This window comes from Thamnophis elegans, chromosome 1 (genome assembly GCF_009769535.1).
Source record: "Thamnophis elegans isolate rThaEle1 chromosome 1, rThaEle1.pri, whole genome shotgun sequence".
NCBI lineage: Eukaryota > Metazoa > Chordata > Lepidosauria > Squamata > Colubridae > Thamnophis > Thamnophis elegans.
Genome location: NC_045541.1, coordinates 114,549,126 through 114,576,814, shown reverse-complemented (window position 1 = coordinate 114,576,814; position 27,689 = coordinate 114,549,126). Strand labels below are relative to the sequence as shown.

The 27,689-nt window shown below is 37.2% G+C and overlaps 1 protein-coding gene across 4 annotated transcripts in view; it reads left to right on the top strand.

The window, feature by feature from the left end:
• DPF3 (double PHD fingers 3) overlaps positions 1-27,689 on the top strand; it is a 228,601-nt gene that overhangs the window by 170,479 nt on the left and 30,433 nt on the right. For all 4 annotated transcript variants that reach the window (XR_004256302.1, XM_032228422.1, XM_032228411.1 and 1 more), the window contains exons 7-8: positions 5,057-5,194; positions 24,818-24,946. Coding sequence is in view for 3 of the 4 variants with exons in the window: in XM_032228422.1 (XP_032084313.1) it covers positions 5,057-5,194; positions 24,818-24,946 (267 nt within the window). In the remaining variant the exon portion in view is untranslated. The remainder of the gene's footprint in view (positions 1-5,056; positions 5,195-24,817; positions 24,947-27,689) is intronic.

Sequence of the window (27,689 nt, the reverse complement as noted above, 5' to 3'; positions counted from 1 at the left end):
AAATCCTGTTCCTCCTTCACAACATTTTTAAACACCCTCTACCAATAAAATTAACTTCTGGATCCCATGGGAAGGATTCTTTATAATTAAAAAAGTATTTAAAAATCTTGTATCAAATTTCTCTGGATATTTAGCTTATTTGCAACATTCTAAAATAAAAATAAAAATCCCTCTTTTGCCTTCCCTTATTTTTTAGGTCCTTAAACTTGTATTTTTAATAAAGGATTGAAGAAAAGTCAATTGGTGCTTTAAAACTTGTCAACTTAAAGGTTCTTAGTAACTGAAAAGCTGCTAACAAGCTGAAAGTAACTAGAAAACAAAATACGTAAGTTTAGTATCCTTTCAAAGGCACAAACCATTGTTTTAGCTACATGGCTTGTCTCCCAGAGCCCATTGGAAGCACTGTCTTGAAGTGTCCTTTCAAAGAGCAACAGTCTAGAGTGCTTATGAGAGATAACAAATCCTCCCTTTGTCTACAAAGGAACTATTAAAGAGCTGGTCTACCCCCTAGTTCTTCATTTTGCCAAAGTTGTTGCCTGTTTTTCATGGAGCCATCTTCAGTCAATAATTTCTTCCTTGGAAGTCTACTTCTTTAGAATGATTTAGAATCCTATGACTTAGAATTTACATTCTTGTTGATGCAAGTGAAATTTGCATTTGCTCCATGTTCAGTCTTTATCTTCAAATCATTTTATCTAGCTTATCAAAATTCTTGGGAATTTTATTTCTGTCCTTAGGGTATTAGTTAGCACACAAATATTGTGTCATCTATAGATTTCATTAATATGTCTCACCTTTACATCTATGTCATTAATTTAAAAAAAGTGTTTAAAAACACACGGTCCAGAACAAAACATTGTCATTTCCCCACCTCATTACCTCATTCCTATTTGATAAAAAATGATTGATAAGCACTTTTTAAATATAACTTTCCACCAGTTACCACATTTTTCAGAGTATGACACACCTTTTTCCCACAAAAAAGAGGCTGAAAATCTGGGTGCCTCTTATACACTGAATACAGCATTTTTTGCCTCCTGAAACTCCGCCCCTTCACCAAAATGGCCGTGCATAGCTTTTAGAAGAGCTCCTGGAGGCTGGGGAGTGCAGAAATGAGCAAAAAACAGCCTGTTTTTTGCCCCACCCCGCCAGCTCCCAGCAGCACTCTCTAAGCTTCCCAAAGGCTGCCCTTTTTTTTGACAAAAACCAGGTTGTTTTTTTGCTTGTTTTTGCCCCCCCCCCCCCCGAACACTCTACAAGCCTCTAAAGGGTTATTCATGCACTTTTTTTGAAAAACAAAATGGGCCTGTTTCCGTGAAAAATAGACCGTTTTGGGGAGGTTTGCAAAGTGCAAAAACCGTTTTTAAAACCTTGTTGTGTCTTATACTCCGGTGCGTCTTATACTCCGAAAAATACAGTATGTATCCATTTAATTGCTATGCCGTAACATTTGACATAGTAATAGTTTGCTACTCAGAATGTGATGGCATATTTTGCCAAATGCTGAAATCTAAGCATTACATTTACATCATAAGCTACTAAGAGTGGTGCAGTGATCTAGAGATGGAGCTCTCACCTCACAACAAGTTCAATTCTAGATAGAGGCATACTAGGTAGAGGCATACATTTTTCTCTGGGCATACTGAAATTATATCTGCTGAATAAATCTCTGCATTGGCGACAGGAAGGGCATCTGGCCCATCAGCTCCATTCTGTTGCCCAGACTCCACCCCGCAAGGAATTATGGGGTCATTAAAAGAGAATGATGATTCTCATAATCTACTAAAGAAGTTCTACATCAAAAAACTGAAATAAATTTAGTTCGGCAATATTTGTTCTTGACAATTCCATGTTACTTTCTGCCAATCACCATATTATTTTCAAGGTATTTACATATCAAATTCTCAATTTTCTCTAGGTTTTAGTGTTACATAGAGTTCACTATGGTTCTCTCAAACTTTCTTTTCTTTTTCTTTCTTGTGAAGATATGGTCTTTGCCCTCTGATAGCCATGTGGCAATTCCTCTTTTCTCCAAGAGTTTTTAAGCATTATGACAATTGAATGAAGGTCCAGCAAGGCCGTCTGTTCCTGGGGATGTAGTTAATTTAACCTTGAAGATTTAAACTTGTTCCAAGTGAATAGTTATTGCCTTGTTCTTATCAGCTACTACATTCTGCCTAGTGGAATCCATGTTCTCTTGCTGGAGAAGGTTTGAGATAAAATTGAAGATGAATAGCTTGGACTTTTCTTTTTTGAAAACATGTTTTTTGTTTTGCCTCCCTTTTTGAAAATGTCCTGCATTCTTTTTAGTATCACTATTGGGTTTTATGTAACTTTCATTGCACGGTGCATTACAGGAAAGCCTCAACTTACATCCAGTGGTTTAATACAATGCAATACAATAGCAGAGTTGGAAGGGACCTTGGAGGTCTTCTAGTCCAACCCCCTGCCTAGGCAGGAAACCTTATACCGTTTCAGACAAATGGCTATCCAATAAGTGTTTTTAAAGACTTCCAGTATTGGGGCATTCACAACTTCTGGAGGCAAGCTGTTCCATTGATTAATTGTTCTAACTGTCAGGAAATTTCTCCTCAGTTCTAAGTTGCTTCTCTCCTTGATTAGTTTCCACCCATTGCTTCTTGTTCTAACCTCAGGTGCCTTGGATAAAAGTTTGACTCCCTCTTCTTTGTGGCAACCCCTGAGATATTGGAACACTGCTATCATGTCTCCCCTAGTCCTTCTTTGACTGCTCTAAGTTACAACAGCACTGGAAAAAGTGGCTTATGATCAAACCTCACACTTACAATGTCTCAGTATCCCCATAGTCACATGATCAACATTCACGTGCTTGGCAACCAGCATGTCTTTACATTGGTTGCAACATCCTGGCATCGTTTGATCATCATTTACAACTTTCCCAGCCAGATTCCAACAAGCAAAGGCAATGGGGCAAGCAGAATTCACTTAACAATTGCTTAACAATCATTTAACTCCACCACTGCCCTGCTTAGTAATGAAAATTCTGGCCCCAATTGTGGGTTCTAAGTCAAGGACTACCTACCTGTATTATTAATATTTTTATTATTTTATTAATATCCATTGTGTAAAATTGTGCTGCATTTTATGTTTGCCTGCACATCATTTCAAGTGATTTTTGTACATTACTAAAAGTTCCATACATCCATAAATATTAAGCGTCACTTAAATTATACATCTGAGCAATATCTGTGTACTCAGTTGAATAATTTTTGTTCACCTTGGCTCCATTTTATGAAAGACTATCTACAGAATGTAATGGAAACAAGATTCTCTAAATAAGATTGCTCTTTATAAGAATTCCATTATGATTCTTTGGGGGAAAAAATATGCTTATTTCTTGCTCTACTCTATTAATGTCCTGGAGAAAATCCATCTATAGTACATGGTTGCTAAAATTAATACTGACTAGATGGCACATAATCAATAATTGAATCAAACGATCACTATGTTTTGGGTTTTTCTCCATGGGTACAAAATGCATGTTAAGCATTCATTATCTACATATCAGCAAGTACTTTGACCCCATAGGCTGTGTTACTATTTTTAATAGTGTCTATTATACTATTATTATTATTAGTAGTAGTAGTAGTATTATCTATTAATATGAAGAATATTTTTGCTTATGGAAAATTCAGTTTAAAACCAATACAGAATTTCCAACATTCCTTTCAGTTTGAGGTGCTTTATCCCTGATAACTCACTTTAAAGAATTTTGTGCAATCAAGCTGAATACATTTCTGTCATGCTAAATGTAGAGTGCAAGGTGACAGGTATTTCATGCAAACAGAGAGCATAATTTCTTATTAATTATGAACTATATTTTTCTTACTTTTTTTAGATGAAAAGGCATTGAGTATAATCTTAAAGTCTGCTCAGCAATGACCGTGCCATTCTTGCCTTTTGCCTTTTAATTAATGTTCTTAGTTAATAACAGTGTTGAAATGCCTATGTTGCATAAGAAACATTGTTTTGTTCCTGGTGACTAATACAAATTAGTGTGGGTTTTTTCTTCCCATGTTTCAAGGCAGTTGCCTTGTGTACCCCTAACTTCTGTTTCTTTTAGACATTTTTCTTCCATGAACTCATTTCAATTTGAATGTGATCGCTAACAGTGGAAGTAATATTCTGAATTTTTCACATTAGCTTGGTTTCTGTCTTACATAGAGATGGGATGCATAAAATATGTTCAGTTTAAAAATGGGTTATTCATTGCACGCTTGTCAGTGCAGAATGTATCTATATCATATCATAATTATGTCCATGTGTTGATAAGAAATTAATATTTATTCATTATGCTGACTCTATAAACCGAGGGGGCTGTAAAGCACTGTGAAGCGGTATATAAGTCTAAGGATATGTGAAGCGGTATATAAGTCTACATCAATGGTGGGATTCAACTGGTATAACAACCGGTTCGCTGAGCGTGCTCTTCGCCTGCAGTATTGCATTCTAACTACTACACCATCAGGCTCACATGCACAATTGAAACACTGACTTTTTTTTAATGTGTTATGCAGCCATACTTCATATTTGTAGGAGACAATTATATTTGTAGGAGAAGAACTGGTAGAGCCAAGAGGCAGAGTTAAAAGAGGGATCAGCCTAGAATCTCTACATAGCCACAAAAGTACTAAGTCCACCCCCCACCCCCCGCCTTGAATTTGGTTGACCTTTATCTAACTCCAAGCAGGTGCTGACCAGCAGAGCTGCTGGTCTTTCAGACTACTCAGAAGCCTGAAAAACATAAAGTGGCTTTAATGAATGTCACATATGCTCTGTACTCACACTTGTATATGGTTCCAAGCAATTCTTCTGCACAATTTTTGAAGCATGCACAACTTCTTGGAGTATGACATTTCTTTGGGATGCAAAACTTTATGTCAAGAAATAGAAACAGAACTTTTGTTGACTGACATAGGCAGACAACTTGTGTAGAAGTATGCAAGATGAGTTCTGTATCGCTGATGTATCATTTGCTGATCCTGTTTATTGCTCTCTGCACCTTCTGTGTTTGCAGTTTGTGGCAAGCGCTATAAGAATCGACCAGGCCTGAGCTATCACTATGCTCACACTCACCTTGCTAGCGAGGAAGGGGATGATGCTCGGGAACAGGAGACACGTTCACCACCTGTCCACAGAAATGAAAATCATAAACGTGAGTAGGATCTATGTGCCCCTTATATTTATAATGTAAAGCTCCACTCCTTATTTTACCCTCCCACTGCTGCATCCATCTTTGCATTACAGTTCTGGCTGCGCTTACTTTGCTCCTCTGTGAATGGTTAGGACCAAGCTTTTTAATGGAGCTAATCAGCGGCAGCTTTTCCAGATGCTGAGCTCAGCTAATCCAAAATTGGTATCAGATCTCCCATTAACTCAGCAGCAGGTCACTTTCCATCACTGTTCCTTGGGGATGAACATGTGGAGAAGAGACAAGTCAAGCAGTTTTCTAGTGGTTCATTTTGAGAACAACATACAAACTCACTTTTTGTTTCTGTCTTTTCTTCTTGAACAAAATTCCCAAGCTTCGTAAAGTTCTCTATTAAGCAATCAAATAAGAGAAAAAGGTCTTGGTTAAAGAAAGAAAAAATTACCATTGGCTGTAGGTCCAACAATATTTTTTTGCTCCCGAAACTTTTGGACATTATCAAAAATGTATTGAGGCCTCGTTTTTTTAATGACAGAAGGTTGGATGTTAGATTGAAAAATGAATACTTTATAAATTTTTATAAAGCATTGCAGCTAAGAGAGGAAATGGCTGCAGGAACATGTTGCTTCCCTAGAATGTATTTTATAATACGAATGTGGTATTGAAAGTAAAATAAAATTGATGCTAAGATGTAACTCTTTATTGATAAGAATAAATGGGGAAATGTTGAGTCGCATTCCTGTCAAAGCAGCCTAAATAATAATGGCTTTTTATCACATGAAAGTATAGCTAAAGACTGGCTTTTAGTCTCATTTTAGAAGTATAATTCTAAATTAGTATAAAGTGTTATTTCGTTACATTTGGTGGCATAATATAAAGTGCTTCTTTTATTTTTTTATTTCTAATAACTAAATAAAAGTATTATAAAAGAAGAGAGAAAAGTTGGAAAAAATAATGTATAACAATACATATCAATAACTTGAAGCCATGATTCATTACAGCCATCCATGGTTTTCTATATTAACCAATTCTGTAAACCACAGAATAGTTGGAGGCTTATAGATAACTTTCTCATTGTAAATCTATTTCTTTTGTCTAGAAGTCAATTTGTATGCAATTGAGATAAAATGTAAACTTATGAAAATATTAAATCTCATTGAATTAAGAAAATTTTTCGATAGCGTGGAGCATATATGCTATTTCTTTTAAAACATGAGAGATACAGTATAAGTATCTAGTTATTAAAAAAATAAAACTGCAAATAAAAGCAAGAAAAAATATTCTAAATGATTCAGTGATTCAATTAGATAATTTATTAATGCCAATGCAATGGCTAACAATAATTTTCTATGAATTATTTTACATATTCCATAAAATATATTGTCAATTTTCCTTGTTTTTTTTAAAATCCAGAATATAATTTCATGTTTTTAGAATGACCACCCCACAAGATTACCAATAACAACAAATAAAAGAAGCAGTGGGCAGCCAGCTGTATTCATTGTGTTTATTTATATTGTTTTATATGTTACTGCCAAGGGTCATATTAAAATGGCTGTTGTAAAATTATTTCTAATAAAATAATTACATGAATAAATAAACAGACCCAAGTCATCAAATATCTTGTTAATTACTCAATCTCCAGTTATTCACCAACCATAATTCAGGACAGAGAAAGTTTCAAATTAAACCCTCTTTCGTGTTTCTGGCAAATGTGATGCCACTGATAGGACCTCCCTTTCAACCAGACTGTTTCACGGCAGAGGATGCGAAGTTTGGAAAGCATTGGAATCAAATATTTTCAGTATTGGAGAAACAGTCAAAATGCATTTAAATGGATTGCCTGACATGATAAAGTCTCTTGAAATGTAAATGCGTTGAATTAAGTAAACAGATGTAGCCAAAAAACATTCATTTTGCTACTATATCATCGTGTCTGTTAACTACTAAGTTTATTGTCCCTTCTCTGATCAGGTGAGTCCAGTAGTTCTAGCCCTTGAAATCCTTTTGTTCTGAATGATTACAATTTTGCAAGAATTCTTATGGCTAATGGTGAATTATTACAGCTGGGATGAGTCAGCAGGGTGGTGGATTAGAGTTGTCAGATTTCTCATAGAATGCTTTTGCATTGTGTATGTTCCGCTATCTGTATGTTCCCCTAGCTTGTCAGCCAGTGGTATCTATAGAGTGAATAAAAAAGTCCAGTTGTTGCAATGTAATCCCTTTTCCCTTTTGTGGTAATGCTCCCAGTATATGAATGGATTCACACATTATCTTCTTGGTATTGTAGAAAGCTGTAATCGGATTGCCCCAAAGATGCTTTTCAAAAGGAAACTGGGATTCCTTGGTCCCCCCCCCATTCCTTGAAAATGTTTCACTTCTCATCCAAGAAGCTTCTTCAGCTCTGTCATTTGTCTATTGAAAAGCACCTTTGAGACAGCCATGACCTAGATCTGTGATGGTGAACTATAGTACGTGTGCCAGAGGTGGCAGGCAGCATCCTCTCTGATGGCACGTGAGTCATTGATCTTGTGCAGCTCTGCTGTGCACGCGCGCGTGCCTCCCACCGGCCAGCTGGTCTTCGGTTCTCTGCCACGCATGTGGGGGATGAGCGGGGCATGTATGGGAGTCGTGCACACATGCATGGGGGGGTGGGGCATGTGCATGGGGGACATGCATGCTCAGGGGTTGGGGCACATTGCATTTTGGGGATTCAGACATGCACGCATTCGTGCAAATGCACATGCGCTTTGGGCACTCAATCCGGAAAAGGTTAGCCATCACTGACCTAGATGATTGAGAATTTCCATAGACTTCTGTAATCTGATTGTCTAAGAACACATTATTTGACTTTTTGACGGAATTACATATTCTGTGCCAACCACAGTGGTTCCCAGATTGTTTCACATGACAAGTAGAGCTGATAATTGTGCATAAGTCAAAGAACCAATCTTCTTTCGCCCACTCTGGAGAAAGAGAGGAGGAGATATTGCCCATGTTGTGCTCCATATGGTTATTCCTCAAAAGGAGACTGCAAAGCAGCAGTTTCCAGAAGCTGGGGAAACCAGGAGATGAGGGAAGTTGCCATTCTTGCTCCAACAGCTTAAAAAAATTACTGAGTTTCCACTTCCTTTGCTAACTCCTTTCAGAAATTGCCTATTAACTACTTTAAAGAAGTTAGACCTCTTCAAAATGACAAGACTGGAAACAGTAGGTGAACACCTTCAATTCTTCATATAGGAAAATGAAACTATATAAGCTTTAAGAATTTAATAAAGAAATAAACAATAAACGTTTTTACCTCTAGAAAATTTTAAATGAATTAAAAAAGCATTAGACTATTGGGTTTTGCATAGTAAGACTTTGAAATTAATGACTTAAGCAAAATTATTTTTGATTTTGGAGACATAATAAGTACAGTATCTTGTTCAGAGACAATTTTGAGATATTGCACAGAGACTTTGAATCAACAATGCCTGCTTTGTTGTACATTATTATGAACAATCCACTCCTAGAAGAAACTGTGGCAGAAAAAAATTCTGAATAAAACCTATGTTAAGGTTCTGACTGGCAAACCCAAATGAGTCAACACTCCGAGACTTTCAGTTTCCTCAAATAACTGCTTTATTGAGTGCACCATTTCGGCATGGATGATCTTAAAACCAGCTCTGGTTATTTCCCGCAAGATTAGACAGCTCCCTTCCTCCTTGTCACAGGTCACATTGTCCAATTAGGTGTTCTGGTGTCTCCTTGGTAACCTCTTCCAGCCTCTGGCCAGCACCTGTCGAGATGACCTTGGTTCACACAAGATAAGAAGTTGTTGATGTCTGCTCTGACATTCCAAAGCTCCTTCCTTCCCACCCACCCACCCCCAAAGTGTGTCAAGCTGAGAACTGGAGAAAATTGGCTGTGAAGATACGTTTCAAAGTTGACAACCTATCTGACATGATTGTAGACAACAACATAAACTAGAATTTGTTAGTGGATATACAAAATAATAATAATAATAAAAAAATCAGATGAGGCTTTTAAAATAAAGAAGGAAATAAAAATACCGGTCCCTGAGACCTGAATTGAATGGGGGGAAAACATTGCTAACTGGAATTGCCTATAGATAAGAACTGACTTACGGGGTGAAGAATTTTATATCTGTCAATAAGGAGAAGGTTAATAAAGAAGAGGTGGAGAGGCAATGAAACTGTTTCTACTTGTGCAGAGGGTGGGAAGTTGTTCTTGTTTTTTCCCCTTTTCCTCTATTTTTCTTTCCTTTTTTGATTTCTTGCACCTTTATTCTCATTCTTTATATTATCTTTTATTATTGTAGTTAATTTTTTTAAATAAAAAACATTTTTTTAAAAGAAAGGAAAATTTGTTCTCCATATATTCTTCTTTGTAATTTTACCAGATATTTACAATCAGGGCCTGCCAAATCAGGAAAAGAGCTTTGTGAAAAGACAAAAAGATTTTGTTAGCCATAAACTGTGCTAGTTCTGACAAGATGCCTACTTTGAAATCCCTCACTGTATGTATCTACAGTGCTTTGTCTATCTCTCCATCATCTCTCCATCCATTTACCGACACCTCCCCCACCTCCCACCAGCACCTAATTTTTAAAATCTGAAAGGGAAGAAAATAATATTGCAAATACTTTTATCTTTATAGGCTTATGGCATATTACATATCATAACATTATTCTAACTACTGGAAATAATATTCAGCTATTTCTTTGATTTTGGTAGCTATTCCTCAAACATTTTCAGGCAGGTCTTTGCCATCACAAGAGTCACAAATTGCTTTTTAAACAAACTTGCTTAAATGAAGTTGTGTATCCCATCCACATTCCTGTTTCTTGTCTGCAATTCCGTAGAACTTGGATCATGCACCTGGTTTGGGGTTACTAAGAAATTTGTCTATTACTGAGGCAATCACAGCAAAAGTGGAGATGGTCGATTTCTCTCTGTGTTCTTTAAACAGTCACAGAGACTGGCTATTTAGAAATAAACTTTAAATACAAGCTTGGTGCTCCCCATTTCTGACTTTAGGTATTTTTTCAGGCTAATGGAATGGCTAAACTAACAGCTCTTCCCTACTCACTTTATTAAACTGTCATATAAAATAGGTTGAAAGTAGAAACTTTGGAAGAGACCACCTGTTATTCTATGATAAGGCTTCTTAGAGCATTTGAATACCTAAACAAGAAAGTCCAAGTGGTTTCTGCATAATTTTGTATATTTTATTTTAGACATTTTAAAGTTTCTTCTGAACAGAGTACTCAAAGAAGTTGACAAAATATGTCGCATTCTATGATTAGCCTAACAGAGTAGAAAGGAAACAAATAAACAAACACATATGCTTGAAGATAAATAATTTTCCAAAGGAAACAAAAATTTATAACAAAATATAAATGTCTTAAAACATAGTGGCCTCCAACCAATGGTGGCAGATAAATAAAGAGAACGTAAATGTAAGAAATAATCCTTGTGCTGGGGACGGCAACAAGAAGTGTGCTGGGAATGGCAACAAGAAGAAGGAGAAGCTGACGTCACGACGACACAATGTGCAATGTTGGAGCTCCGAGATCGCAGTCAATATTTCTGCCGCTGGACAATCCTTTTGGACCTAAATCGTCCTGTAGAAATGGTGATAGAGAAGAGTACGTCCTGCTGATCTCAGGGACATCGCAAAGTCCCTGATTGATCCAGGAAAAGCTTTTTTTTCCCCGATGACAGAAATGCAGCCTTTGAAGCTGCTGAAGTTGGGACAGCTCCGGAATGGAAGGAAAGCGGAAAGAGAAAGTGTGTCGAATTGGTGAGGAAATTTTTTTTATTAGAAAAAAGACTACCCCCCAAAAAAATCAAAGCCAAATTAAAACTGAAGACAGAAGAGAGTAAGTGGCAAGATTAAGCCATATTAAACTTAGTGTGTTATCTTTTTTTAATTTTTCTTTTTATGGATAGAATTTTTGCAGATGCTTCCTATTTTTTAAACTGAATGGGTTAGTTTTTCTTCTTCTACTTTTATTGTTTGTGTGCCACTCTCATAGATGTGAAAGATATCTTCATTTATTTTGACACTATTATTGATGTCTTGAGGGTGAGGGAGGGGTTTCAAACACAGTCATTTCCATTTCATTGGTCAGATTGAAAGTTTGCTGTGATGCACATAATATTGCTGTACATATAAGTGTTAATATTGCTGTTCCATAGTTAGTTGATTTCCTTGTACACAGAATAAAGCAAGAAAAGAATGCCAGTTCCTCAAGTCTTGCTAGGGTAGGCGGCTGTTGAATTTAGATTTGACAGAGCTGCATTGTTACATAGGCCATTTCCTCACTTGTGATTTATTTATAGCATCATCTAGTATCACCCAGCCACTGTCGAGGCAATATAGAATGTGTCCTCATTACTATTATCTTGGATAACAATGGCTGGATGATGTTGTAAGATGTTATAAATCATTAAAGAGGAAATCGCTAAAGACTGGACTTGAAGAATCTTCTCATTAGCATGAATACAAGGTGAACTGATGGAAGAGAGAACAAAACATCTCTTAATCATTTAATGGAAATGTCCCTTTAAGGCAATTGTCTCAAATAATTTTTGTGGTAATAGGAACTAGAAATATCTTCAGTTTCACCAGTGGAGTGACTGCTAGTGACGTTAGTATAAAGTCTGAGTAACACGTGCCCAAGAACCAGCTCTTGTTCACATAGAACAATTCCTACCAGCATTTCTGCAGCTGTATTTTGTACCTTCTCAAATTGTTAATTTCTCTTGTAGAGTGTGATATAAGTAGTCATTTAATGCCCTGCATTAAATGGCTGCCTGCAATTTGTCAGTCTGAATCTTACCAGGTTCAAGGTTGACTCAGCCTCCCATCCTTCTGAGGTTGGTAAAATGAAGACCCAGATTGTTGGGGGCAATATGCTGACTCTGTTAGAGAGGGCTGTAAAAGCACTATGAAGCGGTATCTAAGTCTAAGGGCTATTGCTATTGCTATTCATGTTTCCATCTTTATCCATTTTAAACAATTTCTCTGGTGACATATATTAACAATACAGCATTTTATAAAAACTCCTTTAAAATTAGAATTTAATGTAAATTTCAAACTGTTTTGAAAGATATTCATTTCTCTGATAGAAATGTCTTTCAAAACAATTATATCTTATTCATTTCCAATCTTGTACAAAAATGTTATTGCAGAACTTGATTGGTTGTCGTCTTCTTCCTAACAAAATACACCAGAATATTCCTTGGCCTTTTTTTTTGTTCTATCAATCTAGATTTTTTTTTAACTTTAGCAGTTTCTCACTTCATATTTTCCTCTTTCCAATCCCCCAAAATTGGGAAGACTTAAACTTTTGTCTAATATTTTCATCATAAGCTTCTTGAATAGACAACTAAATAAAGCCAATAAAGCCAAATTATCTAAAAAGGTTTCCAGGTCTTTATCAAGCACTTCTGTCTTACTCTCTAAAACCACTTAACCATTGATTTGTTTTACCTCTCCATATATTTGGTTTATAGAACTATCCAATTTTTAAATTATTTTTTTCAAGTCCCTCTTTATCTTTACAAGTCATTATTTTTCATAAGTTTCTATCTCTTTCTGCAAATAACGTCTGAAGCAAATCTGTGTAACTTTTTTCTCTCAAGACTGCTCTAGCAATCTCCTCCTTCCCTCTATTGCAATTTTTCTAATAGTTGTCACTGTATATTAAAACCAAAACTGAAAGTACAGTATCTCAATCAAGCAAAAGGAAAAAGAAGATCCGAAGATCCCCATAACTTCAACCACATCACAATTGCAACAAAACATCACTGTCTAATTCAGCACCTTATCTTTTGATATGTAGAGTCCCCCAGTTAAATGCATATGTTAATGATAAACAATAAGTGTTCTCACAAAAGTCTGATTTCTTGAAGTAGCTAAGTTCGAGTTTATGCCAAAGCACTTTCCTTAAAAATAAACATAATAAAAAATAGGAAAATAACTGTTCCTTTTATCCATTTTAAAACTTTCTTAAACCTCTTTGTTAAGCTTTCTACAAAATTTTCTTAAGTCTTTAAATCCTTAGAATCTCTTTTCACTTTGTAATCTTGAAAAAAAGTTTTAAGATAAAAGAATCTGATCTATGCAGCAAAGGAAATCGCTCCATATCTGTAGATTAATTATTTCCAAAAGTGGTTAAGAAATTAGACTAACAAGTGTTGATGTTTGTGTAAGCTACACTGCAATTGTAAGCATACATGGAATTCTGGGACTCCCTGCACTTCAACTCCTGAACTTCCATTTCTGTAGTTTACCTGTAGACCTACTATTTAGAGCACACAAGAGTTGTCTCATGATCTCCTTTTGATACAAGGAGATTACTGCAGTGAGCACCCATCTTCCAGTTCTTAGCCGTTGTGTCTCCTAGTTTCTTTGGAAACATCAGCCTGTCATAATTCCTTACCGGAAGTCCCATAGTCAGCATCTCCATTTTATGCTATATACAATCAATTAGATCTGACAGATGCACTCATCTGACCCTGGGGAGAGGGAGGGAGGGAGAGAGAGAGAGAGAGAAAGACACACAGAGAGAGAGTGAGTTAGTTCTGTTTCTGCTTCTGTTTGGATAATGTTTACAACTTGGAGTTCAATTCACTCACTCACTTTTTTCACATGCCAAGGTTTCATTTATACTGTCATCTATCTTCAATGTGAATGTGCTGTTCATATATTTGATACACAATTGTTAACTGGTTCTTTTGTGCCAAGGGATGAGGCAGAGAATGCCAGATCAATCTACTTCTGGAAGCATTTGTGAATCAGGTTTGACAAACCTACAATGTCATAAGTCTGGATTTTGTGAAATCTCTCTTCCTAGCTTTTACAGAGAGTATAAATTCATATTCTAATCTTCAGCTTTCTGAAACAGATAGAAAGGGCAGAAATACTGTAAATAGTAATCCACTGCTTATTCCCCTAGCGGCATGGAAAGCAAATTAAGCAAACCAATTAAATGAAGGCAAACAAAACCACATTGAAATATAATGGGGGGTGAGAAGGTAACAGACATCTTATTTCTGCACTGGCTTTCTTACATATTCCTTTCCCCTCGTGTTCTTCCATTTCTTCTAATCAAGCATCACCTTGAGGCAATAGCTGTTGTAGTAAGAGGCCTGCTGATGCTGAATCTGTCAAAAACAGATATTGATTTTCTGCCCGATGCCAGCTAAACAGCTTAACAGCATTTGTTCCTCTTATTATCTCTAGCCCTGTTCCTTTTTCTTGCATCTTTTAAACTATTTGGAATGGATCACAAGTAGATTATCCTAAAAATTATTGAAGCTGAGTTTGATCTGTAGTGAGTCAGTATGATAAAGCAATCATACATGATCCATGAGAATATTTGTATTTTCCAATCTTCGTTGTATTTTTTTGGGGAAGAATTCACTTTAAAAAGACAAAAAGTGTCCATCTAATTCAGGGATGTCAAACTCATTTTCATTGAAGGCCGCATCAGGGTGATGTTTGACCTTGGATGGTTGGGTGTGTAGGTGGATGCTGGGTGTGGCCATGGTAGGCATGATACGGGACTGCACCTCCACACACATGGTTTTATAAAAGTAGAGAGGAGTACATTTCTGTGATTTTGTTTTTTTAATACTTACTTGATCTACTTGATCACCTTATGAGAGAAAGATCAGATCAAAAAACTGACTCCATAGGAAGACTAGAACTATAAGTTATTGACAAAGGCTATAGTAGCAGAATCCTGCAAGCCTGAAAAGTAAAATATTTTACCTTTCCTCCCTTTTATAACCTTCTGAGTCAAGGATAGCCTTCTGCAGCACTCCAGGGGGCCCATTTTGGGTCTGAAAGGCTCCTGCAGCACTTTGGCAGCCAAAACCAGTTGCAAGGGCCCCCTCATACCCCATTTTTGCTAGTAGAGGCCAGTCTGTGGGCCAATCCTTTGCTATTTCCAGGCCAGTCCCACGGGCCAGATCAAAGCACCCTGCAGGCCATTTGTGACCTGTGGGCCTTGAGCTTAACACACCTGATCTAATTGAAGTTTAGTTTTGCTTTCCCAGACCAACACGTATTTCCTTTTCTCCTTGCCTCCACTACTTCTTGCTTCCTATTTCAGAAGTTTTCAAACTGTTTCAGGCTGTGGAATCTATTATATTTTTTTAAAAAAAGTTTTCCAGAGTCTCTGACCAAATGGTAAACTCTAGTTATAGAAAATTGACTAAGTTCCTAGCTAAACTTTTCTAATTTTAAAACACTAGCCAGACCTTTTTGACCATTATTACGTATTTTAGCCCATTAATATATTTTTTCCCCACCAGTATTCATCCATGATTTCTTGTACTTGTTTTACTGCCTCTTAAATATTTTTGAAAGCAATTTTCTTTTCATAGCAACTGCAGGTAGTCTTGGTTTAGTGACCACAATTAGCATCTCAGTTGTTAAGCAAAGGAATCACTATGTGAAATTGCAACTATGCTTATGATCTTCAGTTTTCCTTTGCTTTACATAACTGAAAGTCCTAAGTACAAGGATTTGTTACAGATTTACTATTTCATCACAGTGATGCTGTATGAGGCAGTTGCTAAATGAGGACTATTTATATAACCAAGGCAGCCATTCTGTGATTGGCTAGTACGGAATAGTAAAAATAGGGCTCTGCTCTATTTAATTGCACCAGAAGTTCACTCACAAATCATAAACTGGACAATTTATAAACAAATGTAATACAATATTTCATTAGAACCTTCATATTTTGAAACTGGAAATCATATCTTTTTTGCACAATTTAAAATAATTGTTTTATGCAAGTATAGAAAATAACAATAATGAATACTTCAATTGCATAGTCATAAAAAGTACTTCAATAGTGCTACGTTTTGCTTTTGTGGTTGCAGATCTACCCTTTTACATACAGTTTGTGAATATTTCTGAATCACCAAATATTCATCTGCATTTAATTAGGCAGAAAAACCTGAATGTGCAATTTTGTCAGATAGAAAACTTACATAGAGAAACTTAGTGATGAAGCACAGTAAACACATTCTCCCTAGAAAATGCCATTTAATAAGTTCCAAATAAAGGTTTCCCTGAAGTCAGGCTTTATTCATTTTATCGCAGGCATTGGACCTGAAATCCAAGACACTTATGGTTCTTCTCCCTGGTTTCTTTCACAGTCTTGTCATTTGTTCTTTTCTCTTATCTGGTCTCGCAAGCAGGTCTTCTGGTTCATCATGCAGAAGTGCAGATAAAGAAGGATAGATGGGGTCGGACATTGTGTTCCATTTACTTTTGAATCAGGAAATGAAAAGGTCTAACCCCAGTACACTAGAGTTGGAAAGCTGACCAGAAACTATATTTTAAATTACTTAACATTGTGGAGTTAATTCAACCTTCAAGCTATGGGCAAACATTATGGTTTACTGCCACTCTGCTGGGGAAATCATCTGAGGGAAATCTTGCAGCTGAAACTTGATTTAATCTATCATTTCCAGAGATTAAGAAAAAAATGATGCCATTATTTTAATGGGTTCCAAGCTATTCCTCTCATTTCGCAAGCAAAACTTCTTTGAAACATTTTTAAAAAGTACATCTAAGCATAAGTCTATGGATAGAGAAATAAATAAAAGTAGCTTCTCTGATGGAAAGAAACTGTCCTTACCCTGAGCAGCAGTTTTTTGAATGTTACATTGGGAACTTCTATCTTTTCTTTTCTTTTTTTCCCTCTCAGTAGTATTTTCCCCCCTTGGTTAGTCATATGAAGTATATTTGAATATAAACTACTTTTTTCTTTCCTTTTTAAGGAGGTTCTCAGCATGATAATGACAAATATGAGGGAGAAAATACTGTATGTAATGAAATGTAAGGTTAGGCAGTGTAATGTAATATATATTTGTGCCAGTAGTGGGTTGCAGTGGTGGGTTGCAGGCGGTACACCCCGGTATAGGCATACCGGAGCCTTCCCGGAGCACCAGCTACTGTTCCAGTACGGTGCTCCAGAGGGCCCACCCGCCCGCCCAAGCTCCTTACTGGTCTTTTAAGTCTTTGCCATGCATGCGCATGGTGCCTTCAGCACCTGCGCGATGCTCCACTGAGCAGCTGGAGCATTGTGGAAGCTCGTGGAAGCAGTAAAATATATGCGTGTGTTGCTCACTTGGGCGCTGTGCACATCCATGTGGACGATGCCGGACTCGTTGCAACCCAACCGGTTGGAACGGGATCTGGAACCCACCACTGTTTTGTATATGTATGTATATACATACATGCACACATACACACATACACTCTCTTTCACACACAAATACATAGAGAGACCCAGACATATTGTATGTGTGTGTGTTTGTGTGTGTGTCTGAGGAAATGTACAGACTAGCAATGTGCTTGCAGAAATTACATGAACTAAATGTGTGTCTTTATGCATTGCTATATAGAGCTAGATCAGTGAGCCTGAGAGATGGTTTTTGAGTGAATATCTTATTTGCTATACCATGGGTGTCAAACACATGATGTCACGTTGCCTTCATGTGATGTTTCATGACGTTTTTCCCATTTGCAGAGCTGGGGTGGGCGTGGCCGGCATGTGACACATCTAGCCCGCAGGCCACCAATTTTACACCCCCGTGCTAGACATTCTAATGCATGGTGTTTTCTAATAATGGCAACAATCATTAAATACAATTGTCTCTTTATTGGCGCATGTTTGTGAACAGAAATAATGCAATCCTCTTGCCCAAGTTCAAATTCCATCTAGAAGATAGAAGGTGAGGTATTATAGACTCCAACCATTACTTATGCACATCCTTTTCAAATTCCAAACAATTGTATAAGCATAGAGCACTCTTGTAGTTTTAATGAATGTGCTTAGTTGCATTGTAAAACCTTACCTTAATCTCAGTTTCTGTATACAAATATTGATACTTCATCTGCAAAACACATCCTTTTAAAGGTGCAAAGTTTAATATAAATATTGATTTACAACCAAATCAGAAATTAGATATTTTAATGTCTGGTTCCTGTTGTCTCCATTGTATATGAAAACCATTTTTGTGGGAGAGTTGCAAAATTACAGTCCATATGCATATTTTAATCATACAGATAATTGAGACCACACAGCTACTTTCCACATTGGCATTAATGTCTTTCATAAGGATACTTGAGAACATAAGCAACTTTTCTGCCCAATTGTTCAATGGACAAGATTCTGTTATTGCAATCTTACAATTAAGGTAGTATTAGTATTTGTGGTTTTGGTTTCTTGTCTAGTCTACCTCAAAGGGCTGGCATCAATTTTGTCAGCCTGAAAGAATTTCTCCCTTCCCTTGCCTCCTTTAAGAGAACTAGGGAAAGTCCCTGCTGAGACAACCCCCCCACCCCCCCCAGCTTCCATTCCTTCTATGGGCTGAGATATCTTTTGCCTGATTGTTGTCTTTTGTCTCCCAAGGTTATTCTCACAGCCTTTACAAAAGGCCTCAATGGTTATTCTACCAAGTATAGCCAATATGTCTGTGACATATTTCTTGACTGTTGGTTTCTTTATTGCTTATAGTCAACCCATTACTATAATAATTTCAAGCTAGCAACCATATCTATTATCATTAGTTTAGTCTTCTTAATATTCACTATGCTCCCTGACTTTCATTATTTCCGAGTCATTTGCATTTTCAGCAATCCTTAATTCATAATCTTTACCATATTATTGGGTCATAGTAGAAGAATGCACTCTTCTGAAATCTTCTCCTTTTCAAATATCTTCTACCTCTTTCCTCCCAATGATTCAAAATGTATTTTAAGCACAGACAGAAGAATGAGATAACAGAGTTTTGATATGGTAGAATAGATACTAATATTTTGTCTACAGGGGAAACATAATCTTTTTCAGTTCATGCACCTGGAATTGTAAAACTGCCCTATTTTTGAACCCACAACAAGTATTTTCTTTTCCTGATTTGTTGCACTGTTTGGCTCTCTTCTTTTTCTTTCCCCTCACAATTTTTTCTGTTGTTGTCAGGAACAACTATTCGCCTCCTCCTCCTCCTCCTCCTCTTTCTCCATCAGCCTTGTCCTTGAACTGTCATTTTGGGCTGAGAGAGAGTGACAGACCAAAGTCACCCACCTAGCTTTCAAGTTTTAAAATGGGATTAGAACTCACCATCTCTTGATTTCTAGCCTGGTGCTTAAGCCACTAGATTAAAGTGACTCTTAATGACATATGAAACTATCATCTCATACCATTTTAATACTTTTTTAAACCAAATGTTCCTAATACTATCAGAACAGGATGAGATTTTGTAATAGAACCTGTAGAACAATTTTGAGATTTAGATTGTTATGTTAATTTAGTCTAGTATTGTCAGATGAACAGCAATATTTCTCAACTTAGTACTACCCAACAAGTTAGACTGCTACTCCAATTATCCACAACTAGTATACTAGCTAGAAAGTAATAAGTGCTCAAGTTAGTGGCAAAGAGGCCTAAGTTCAATATTTGAATGGCATGGGGGTGGCCAGAGCTTTAAAAGACTGAGATTGTACCTCACAGTTGCCTGCACTGTTTCCTTCTTTGTTTTCTTTAGTATTATATAGATGGCTGGCTGACAACACATGCATTTCATTGCAGGAGCTCATTTATTATTTTAGTTTTTAAATTTTTATCTTTATAAATTGTACTTAATATTCTTAAATAATTATCCAGCACAGAGCTGACAAGCATTCCTGCCTTTAATAATATTCCAAAGGAAGGTAGGGCCAGGACAAAAACTACATTGAATTACATTTAAATTTAGTCCACATTAACACAAATAAATATAGTTTACATATTCTTAGAAAATTCCCTCCTCTGTCATTATTTAAAATTCAGGCTATAGTTCAGGTTCTGAAGATTACACTCAATGCTTCTACTAGGGTTGAGCCCTGCTGACCTATTGGCAGCACTGATGAGGCATGTACTAAAATTCACTATAAACAGAAGAACTTCGGGATGTATAAAGGTTTAGACCTGGTTCCAGAAAGATGCTTGGGGGAATGCTCAAGGGGTTGCAAATTAATTTATCCATTGCTGATTTTTCTTGTAAAATGCCATAGGTCCTTAGTTAATTAGGTCGTATATAAGTGAGATGAGTAAGTAAACAAATAAATAAAATTTAGCAACTGTCTAACCAGCTTCATGTTTTCTCAGTGTGGCATAGTGATGACACAACCGCTTCAAAGAGTTAGAAACAGGTGCTACATTTGCACTACCCTGTGGTTTGAAGCCCTTGTTTAGAAACAAATGCAAATCATTGAATAACTTTTGAACAGAATGGTGAGTTGATCTGGAATATTTCCCCTGATATTCCAGCTTTTTTAAACTGGCATAGAATTCTTTTTCTCTTTAGAAAGAAAGGAACGTTGCAACTATCTTCTCCCTGCAGTTCAAATTGCAATTCATGTTACTGTGTATCCCCTTCCCCTCACAATACCCAGAGCGGTGTAGTTTCCAATTTGTTCCATAAATGGAAAGTATATATTTTTTTCTGCATTAGCAGGGCAGAGAAACGCTTTCCTCTGTAGTGACAGACAAATACCTGGCTTTAGAGCAATGATAAGGCATCTTGGTTGAGGTGGTAGTGATATTAGCATTTTCCTATCACATACAAAGTCAGGCTATCAAAAAGGCTAAGAAACAGGAGTAGAGAAATGCAACAGTGGGAGCAGAGGACAGTACAAAAATCCTTTTGAATAAAAGAGGAAATGTTTGAACTTGGTTTTTTTTTAACGTAAGCTCCATCTGGCTTGTCCTTTAGCACTCTGGGAGATTTATGCTGCCTGCTGTATTTTGCTTCCGTCCCCACCTCTGTCCTGGGCAAAACAATGTGCAGTCTGTGCAGGGAGCCATTCTCTTTGAATCCCACCCCAATGACTTTCTTCATTTCTCATTAAACGTTGGGAGAAAGCCAGCCGGAAGTGGACTCATCTCCAACAGGGATTCAATTGCTTCTTCTCTATGCACATGGCGCTTCCAGGAACGTGCCTGCTCTCAGCTGCCGGTGTTGTTCTCCTCTTCCTGTTTATTTGATGTGGCGATGGTGGTAGTTTTAATTTCTCAAACCCATCTATGCCTTTTGAAAAGAGAGGGGGGGGAGAGAGGGAGGAGGAGGAGGGGGGAAAAGGTCACAAATCAGTTCTTTACACTTGAGAAATGGAGTAATAACAGGTGGCAAGATCAGAGGCAGCCAAAGCCTGGAATTTTGGTTGTCATGGAAACATGTCAGCCTGCGGAGAGATGAGCGCTGTCAGCAGTAGGGGGGAAAAAGGCACACGAGGGGAAACTCAATGCCATTTACCCTGTAGGTTCAGATTGTATGTCAGCCGTCCCTCCGAGGGATGAAGGCTGGAAAGATATGAAAATGGGGAAGCCAAATCCTGCCCACAGATTGGAACTGTTCAAAACCGGGTTTCTGCACAGCTTAAGCCATCAAACAAAAGCTTTTTGTTTTCCTTTTTGCAAAGAAAACACCCCAACCCTATTACCCATTGTGTTGTGTGCCGTTTGGTCTTCGTGCCAACAGAAAAGGCTCTGCTGGCAGGTAGATGAGTCGCACCAGAAGCAGATAACAGATTTCACATTATGGATGCCATTAGAGTGTAAAATGCTTCCCTGTCTTTATTTTGCAAGTTCTAGTATATAGTTTCTTCATGTCATTGATGGGAGTTTTTCTGGTTTTCTGGTGAAATGATACCCAGAGCATTAAATTCAAAAGAGAGTTATGATGCTCAATGCTAGAGGGTGTGTGTGTTTGTTTTGTGTGTGTGTGTGTGTGTGTGTGTGTGTGTGTATTCCTGTAGCCCTACTCCACTCCAAAACCCACCCTTAAGAAAATCTATTTTAAAGTAAAGGTAAAGGTGAAGGACATCTTCAGGGATTAGCACAGCCCAGAGGCAGTTTGACATTTATTGTCTGGCATGGAAACAGAATGGATTAGAAAAGAGACAAAAGTATACGATACCATCAAGAGAGTAAATGAATAGAAATGGAAATGGGCTGGTCACATAGGAAGAAGAACTGATGGCAGGTGGGGAAAGGCAGTCATAGAAGGGATCCCATTTGATAAAAAGTGTTCATGAAAGAGACCAAAAACAAGATTGCAATACATCAGCAAGTATTGGCAAAAGAAAGCTCAGGACTGTGTTGGTTGGAAACATGCAGAAGAGGCTTTCATCTTGCAGATAGAAAATGGCTAAAATGGTGTTGGTGGTGTTGGTTGGAAACATGCAGAAGAGGCCTTCATCTTGCAGGAGATAGAAAATGGCTAAAATGGTGGTGGTGGTGGTGGTGACAGTGGTGTTGGTGTTGGTAATGAAGATGATAACAGAAAGGGAAGGAAGAAGGCAAACCAAAAAAGAAACTGCTAAAGCGCATGCTCTGAAGAAAAGGCACAGAGACGGAATGGATGTAACAACCTTTATTAACGCGAACTGAACAACCAACGAACACTTGTAGCCTGACAGCTCTTTTATATATGAGCTATCAGATCAGTATCAAATAGGAAGCCTGCTACGCTCCCGCTAGACTGCAGCCGCATCGGAACCAATAAGCACTTGCACCTTGGTTGATTGACACCTGCGGTCGTAGGTGCAAGGACTTAGCACTCCTTTCCCTGAATTGCGCAGATGTAGTCCTTTAGGTAGGCGGGCTTCTGGTGGCTCCTCCCCGAGCACCTCAGTTCTTGTTTGGCTGCCGGGGAAGGAGGTTGTCCAGACTCCTCCTCTGCTGATGGCATATGTTTGTCTAGGCCTCCTGGAGACTCTGCCCTTTCCAGATGACTGGAATCATCAGTTTCTGTCTCCTTCTGTATGCATTGGCAGAAAACAAAACGGCAGGTGAAATGGGTTGGAGCCAGTGCATAATGCCCCTTTAACTTGGCAAGCAGGATATCCCAAGGTGAAAACCAGCATGAACTAATGCTGGAGCCGCCAAAGCTCGGGCCATGGAGAACATCTCCAGCCCACATAAACTTAGGGAATATCCTCTCTTCCTCTCTGTGGATATCTCAGTAAAATCATAGGCAATAAGGAAGCATTCGAAGCGCTGAATGAACGCTTCCCAAGATTCCCTCTCTGGCATGAATTCGGTATTGCCATCATTGTGAGGAACATTGTAAGTGGCTATTACTTTGAGAAATCAATTGATTTCCTCTCAGGATCCCACCTTCATCACCAGTGCTAAAGCCTATGCTCTGAGGGAAAGGCATCCATTCTGAAAGAATGGATGCAAGAACCTTTATTAATGCAAACTGAACAACGAACGAACACTTGTAGCCTGACAGCTCTTTTATATGTGAGCTGTCAGATCAGTAACCAATAGGAAGCCTGCTATGCTCCCACCAAACTGCAGCTGCGTCGGAACCAATAAACACTCGCATGTTGCTTGATTGACACCCGTGATCGTAGGCACGAGGACTTAGCAGAAACTCTTGCCTTTCATTCTGAACATTTCTAGAAGGCCTCATTTAAAAAAAGTGAGGATGGTAGTCCAAAGCTTCTTTTTAAATTAAAAGAATAAAACAAACAACCACAGTTGATTTTTGAGTAACAATTCATAGGAGCTACGGGTATATAGATTAGTTTGTTCCTTATCTTTGAAAATATATGTGAAAATAATAATGTGATACAGTTTACCAGAGCCAATAATCTTTGGCTCCATAGCATCCAACATAGTTGATGGTCAGAAAACTTGTGATAGTGGCAAAGAATGGGGATTGAGCTGCTATGCTTTCCATCTCCCTCCTAGATGTTGCCGTGAAGATACAGGGCCATACTGGTGAGGAAAGAATGATGGCTGTTTACTATTCCTAACTTCTGACCAAAAAGAAATTGGATTGGATTCCTACTAAGCTGGTTGAACTTAGGTTACTCTTCATTCATATAATAATACTAAAGTAAGAGTTACAATTGCTTACAGGCTGAGAACCATGCTGATCTTTTCAGGGCCATGGAATGGATTTAGGAAAAAGAAGTGAATTAGTCCAGGACAAAAGATGAAATTTGATGTAATTTAACATATTATTAAATAATTATTTAATAACATTAAATAACATTAATGTGATGTTATGTATTCCATTTGTATGTATTCTGTAGATATTTAATAATTTTCTTCCTCAGTCACATTAAAAATTACATCTTTTGAAGCAATGCTGTCTTCAAGGCTTTGGGGAAAACCAGATTGTTTTGGATTCAAGTGTGGTAAACTTTCATGCTAAATAATGTAATTTATTTACTTTTTTCTAGCTTAGAACCCATCACAAGAAAGAAATGGTACTCATGAGCCATGGCAAATGAGTTCATATAGCATACTAAGCCAAAGATAAAACACATTATGGCTCACTATTGTATAACAATAGTTTTTGTCACATTTATTACTGCTTTTGAGTTGTATTGCATTTTAAAACCGAACTGGAATCCAACTGCTTTAATTTCTTTTAGAGAGTCAAAGGATCAAAACCCAACTTTGATCCGTTGGCTTTGACCAGTTCAAATTTTCAGTTCATAAATGTGGTGTCCAAATACAACTAAGCTAATAAGAATAAAAGATACACATGGAATTTCTCTCAATTTAAAATAATATACTTCTACCTACAGCCCAAAAAGGACCAGATGGGGCCATCATTTCCAATAACTACTGTGATTTCTGCCTTGGAGGATCTAATATGAATAAAAAAAGTGGACGACCAGAAGAGCTTGTTTCATGTTCGGACTGTGGGCGTTCTGGTAGGTGATATGTTATTGCAGCTATCTGTGAGCATTAAGCAACAACAACACTCTTTTCATATCTTGATATTTATAGAGATAAGATTAAGGGATTGTTGAGTGGATTATGTTTTACAATATACGATTGAATGCATATTTTAAAACTAATGGACAAACACAAAAGTAAAAAGTCTTGTAGAAAGACATTTGTTCTCATTTAGATGAAGACAAGATTAAAGGAGAGTTTTTCTCTTCACATGTTACATTTGGTATTCAACAATGTGCCACTCACATTTTCTACAGCCTGGATTATGATCCATACAATGGGTCATTCTTTCTGTCTCTGCCTCTCTTTGTCTATCTCTTTCTCATACATGCACACAAACAAGCACACCTCATATTATGGGGTAAGGTTGAAGACAACTGACTGGTATTATTTTTTAGAATGTAACTTTTAGGGAGTTTTTTTCTCCATTTAATATATATGCTTGTGTATGTATTTATAAGTGTGTGCTTTATAAAAATTAGTTGCTCCATCATAAGTATTTTTTATTTCTTAGAAGTTGTGTTTGGATATTTTTATTTATTTATTAGAATTTATCCCAACTTATTAATTTATGAATAAGTTGAATATTATTTTAACAAAGAAAGTTTGTAAAAGCATTGACTGTGATGTACCGTATATGTTTTAAAAATCATTTTTAAAAAACTACTTTAAGACTTAAATTTAAAACCCATTTTTAAAGTATACATGTAGCCCTTCTGTGGCAAGGTATTTATTTCCTATTTTATTTTTTAAGTTTCCAGAGATGTTATTTATGATAGGAACTATTTTTTGTCTTAAATATGTATATGGATGGGGATTATAATATCCAAGTGTATGCACTGCATATACACAATATAAAATTCAGTTTGTTGTTTCTCCTTCTAAAAATTGTTAACTTGAGTCTATTGTTAAAACAATGCCAAAATATTTTTTGAAAAATTCTGATTTCTGAAAAATCAGAAATTCTTCATTCATTTCCCTTGCTTCACTAAATATATATTGACAACAGTGGAATGCTTTTTATTTTTCTAGAGCTTCATACTTATTAAAGGGACAACAAAGAATTGTGTAGCACTTTAAAGAATCATCTTCCTAAAATTAATGCAGCTTTAGTCACCCAGTCTTTTGGGATGAGTGACCATAATAAATTGAATAAAATTATTCAATAAATAAACTTATCGTAGGTAAGCAAACTGTGTATATGTGTCACACATGCATATATGGACCTATAACTATAACATGCTACATAATGCATTTTTCAGTCACAAAATGCAACAAAGTGCATTTATCTATGTGTTCCATGGCCTCTAATATGACTGGACAGGGGAAACTTTTACCTTTACCTTTTATCCCTGACCTTATATATACACCTTATATACATGTTTCTTGTTCTCCACCAGAATAAATCACATCATACATTCTCTAGCTACACTGATTTCAGGATTTTGGTTGCAATATTATTCATCTGCTTATTTAACAGCATTTATACCCTGCTGCAATTAATTAAACTCTCAGCAAATTACCGATTTCTATTGGGCCATCCTTAAACTACAGGGCGGGGCATAACCTTTTCCTAGGGGGTCACAGCAACACTTGTAATAACAACACAAATAATTCATACACCATTCGAAAGCCCATCAAAAACTGAGTTTATTGACACGATTTAATAGTCAGTATGACCACCATTAGCCCTTCGAACAGCATTCAAACGAGGTGGATAAGAACACAACAAATCTTCAAACAGTTCCGTTTGATTTTCCAGATTTTTCAACACAGTTTCCAAATTCATTCTCAAAGTTTCAACCGAATATCGATTTTGACCTTGCTCCTGAATCATCAGAGCTTCCACTTCATCCTTAATTATGGCCCCAATGTTCTCTGCCGGATTGAGATCTGGCGAATTTCCCGGCCAGACGTCATTGCCCCAAAATTCGACATTGTTTTCCTTTAACAATTGCTGAGTCGCATTTGCACGCATGCAAGGAGCTTTGTCATGAAGAAAGACAGCCTCACCAACCACCAAGACATTGTCTGGATCACTGAGAAATGGAATGACATTCTCCAATAAAATTTTCTCACGGAAATAACTGCCATCCCAGGATTCCCCTTTATCCTTCAAAACCCAATGCAGTTTCTTGGCTGTGAAAATGATGAAAATCCCGATGCAAGTCGGATTGCGAACGATTTGTCGATATCGTTCATGTTTGGCGATGTCGTCGACGTCTTTAGCCCAAATTCGATCGTTCTGGAAATTCGGTTTTCGAATGGGATAAACGAAGAATTCGTCAGATGGCGCCAAATGAAGAAAATCTCGGTCCATTCAGACAACCAATCGCACAACCAAAGCCGATCTTGAACGTGTGTTTGAGTTTTCAATGGTTTGCAAATGACGTGGAATGGCTTCAAACCTTCTCGTTCTCGATATCGGCCGATTGTCCTTTGATCAACTCGTTTTCCACGAATTTGAAGGATTTCTTGGGCCACTTTTCGGTTTCCTTTTCGTTGTTTGCGACTGCCAGTTGCAATGATGGCTTTGCTTTCTTGGGACAGTTGCAGAGGACGCCCTTCTCCAAATTTTGTGAAACATTCTTGGGCTGTTTTGTTCCAATTATCAGTAACCCAATCCGGATGACGTTTCAATTTGTTTGCAATCCATTTTCGATTGATAAACGTCGCTCCAGCATCGCGAGCCTCTCGAAAGGCAATGCATTTTATTCT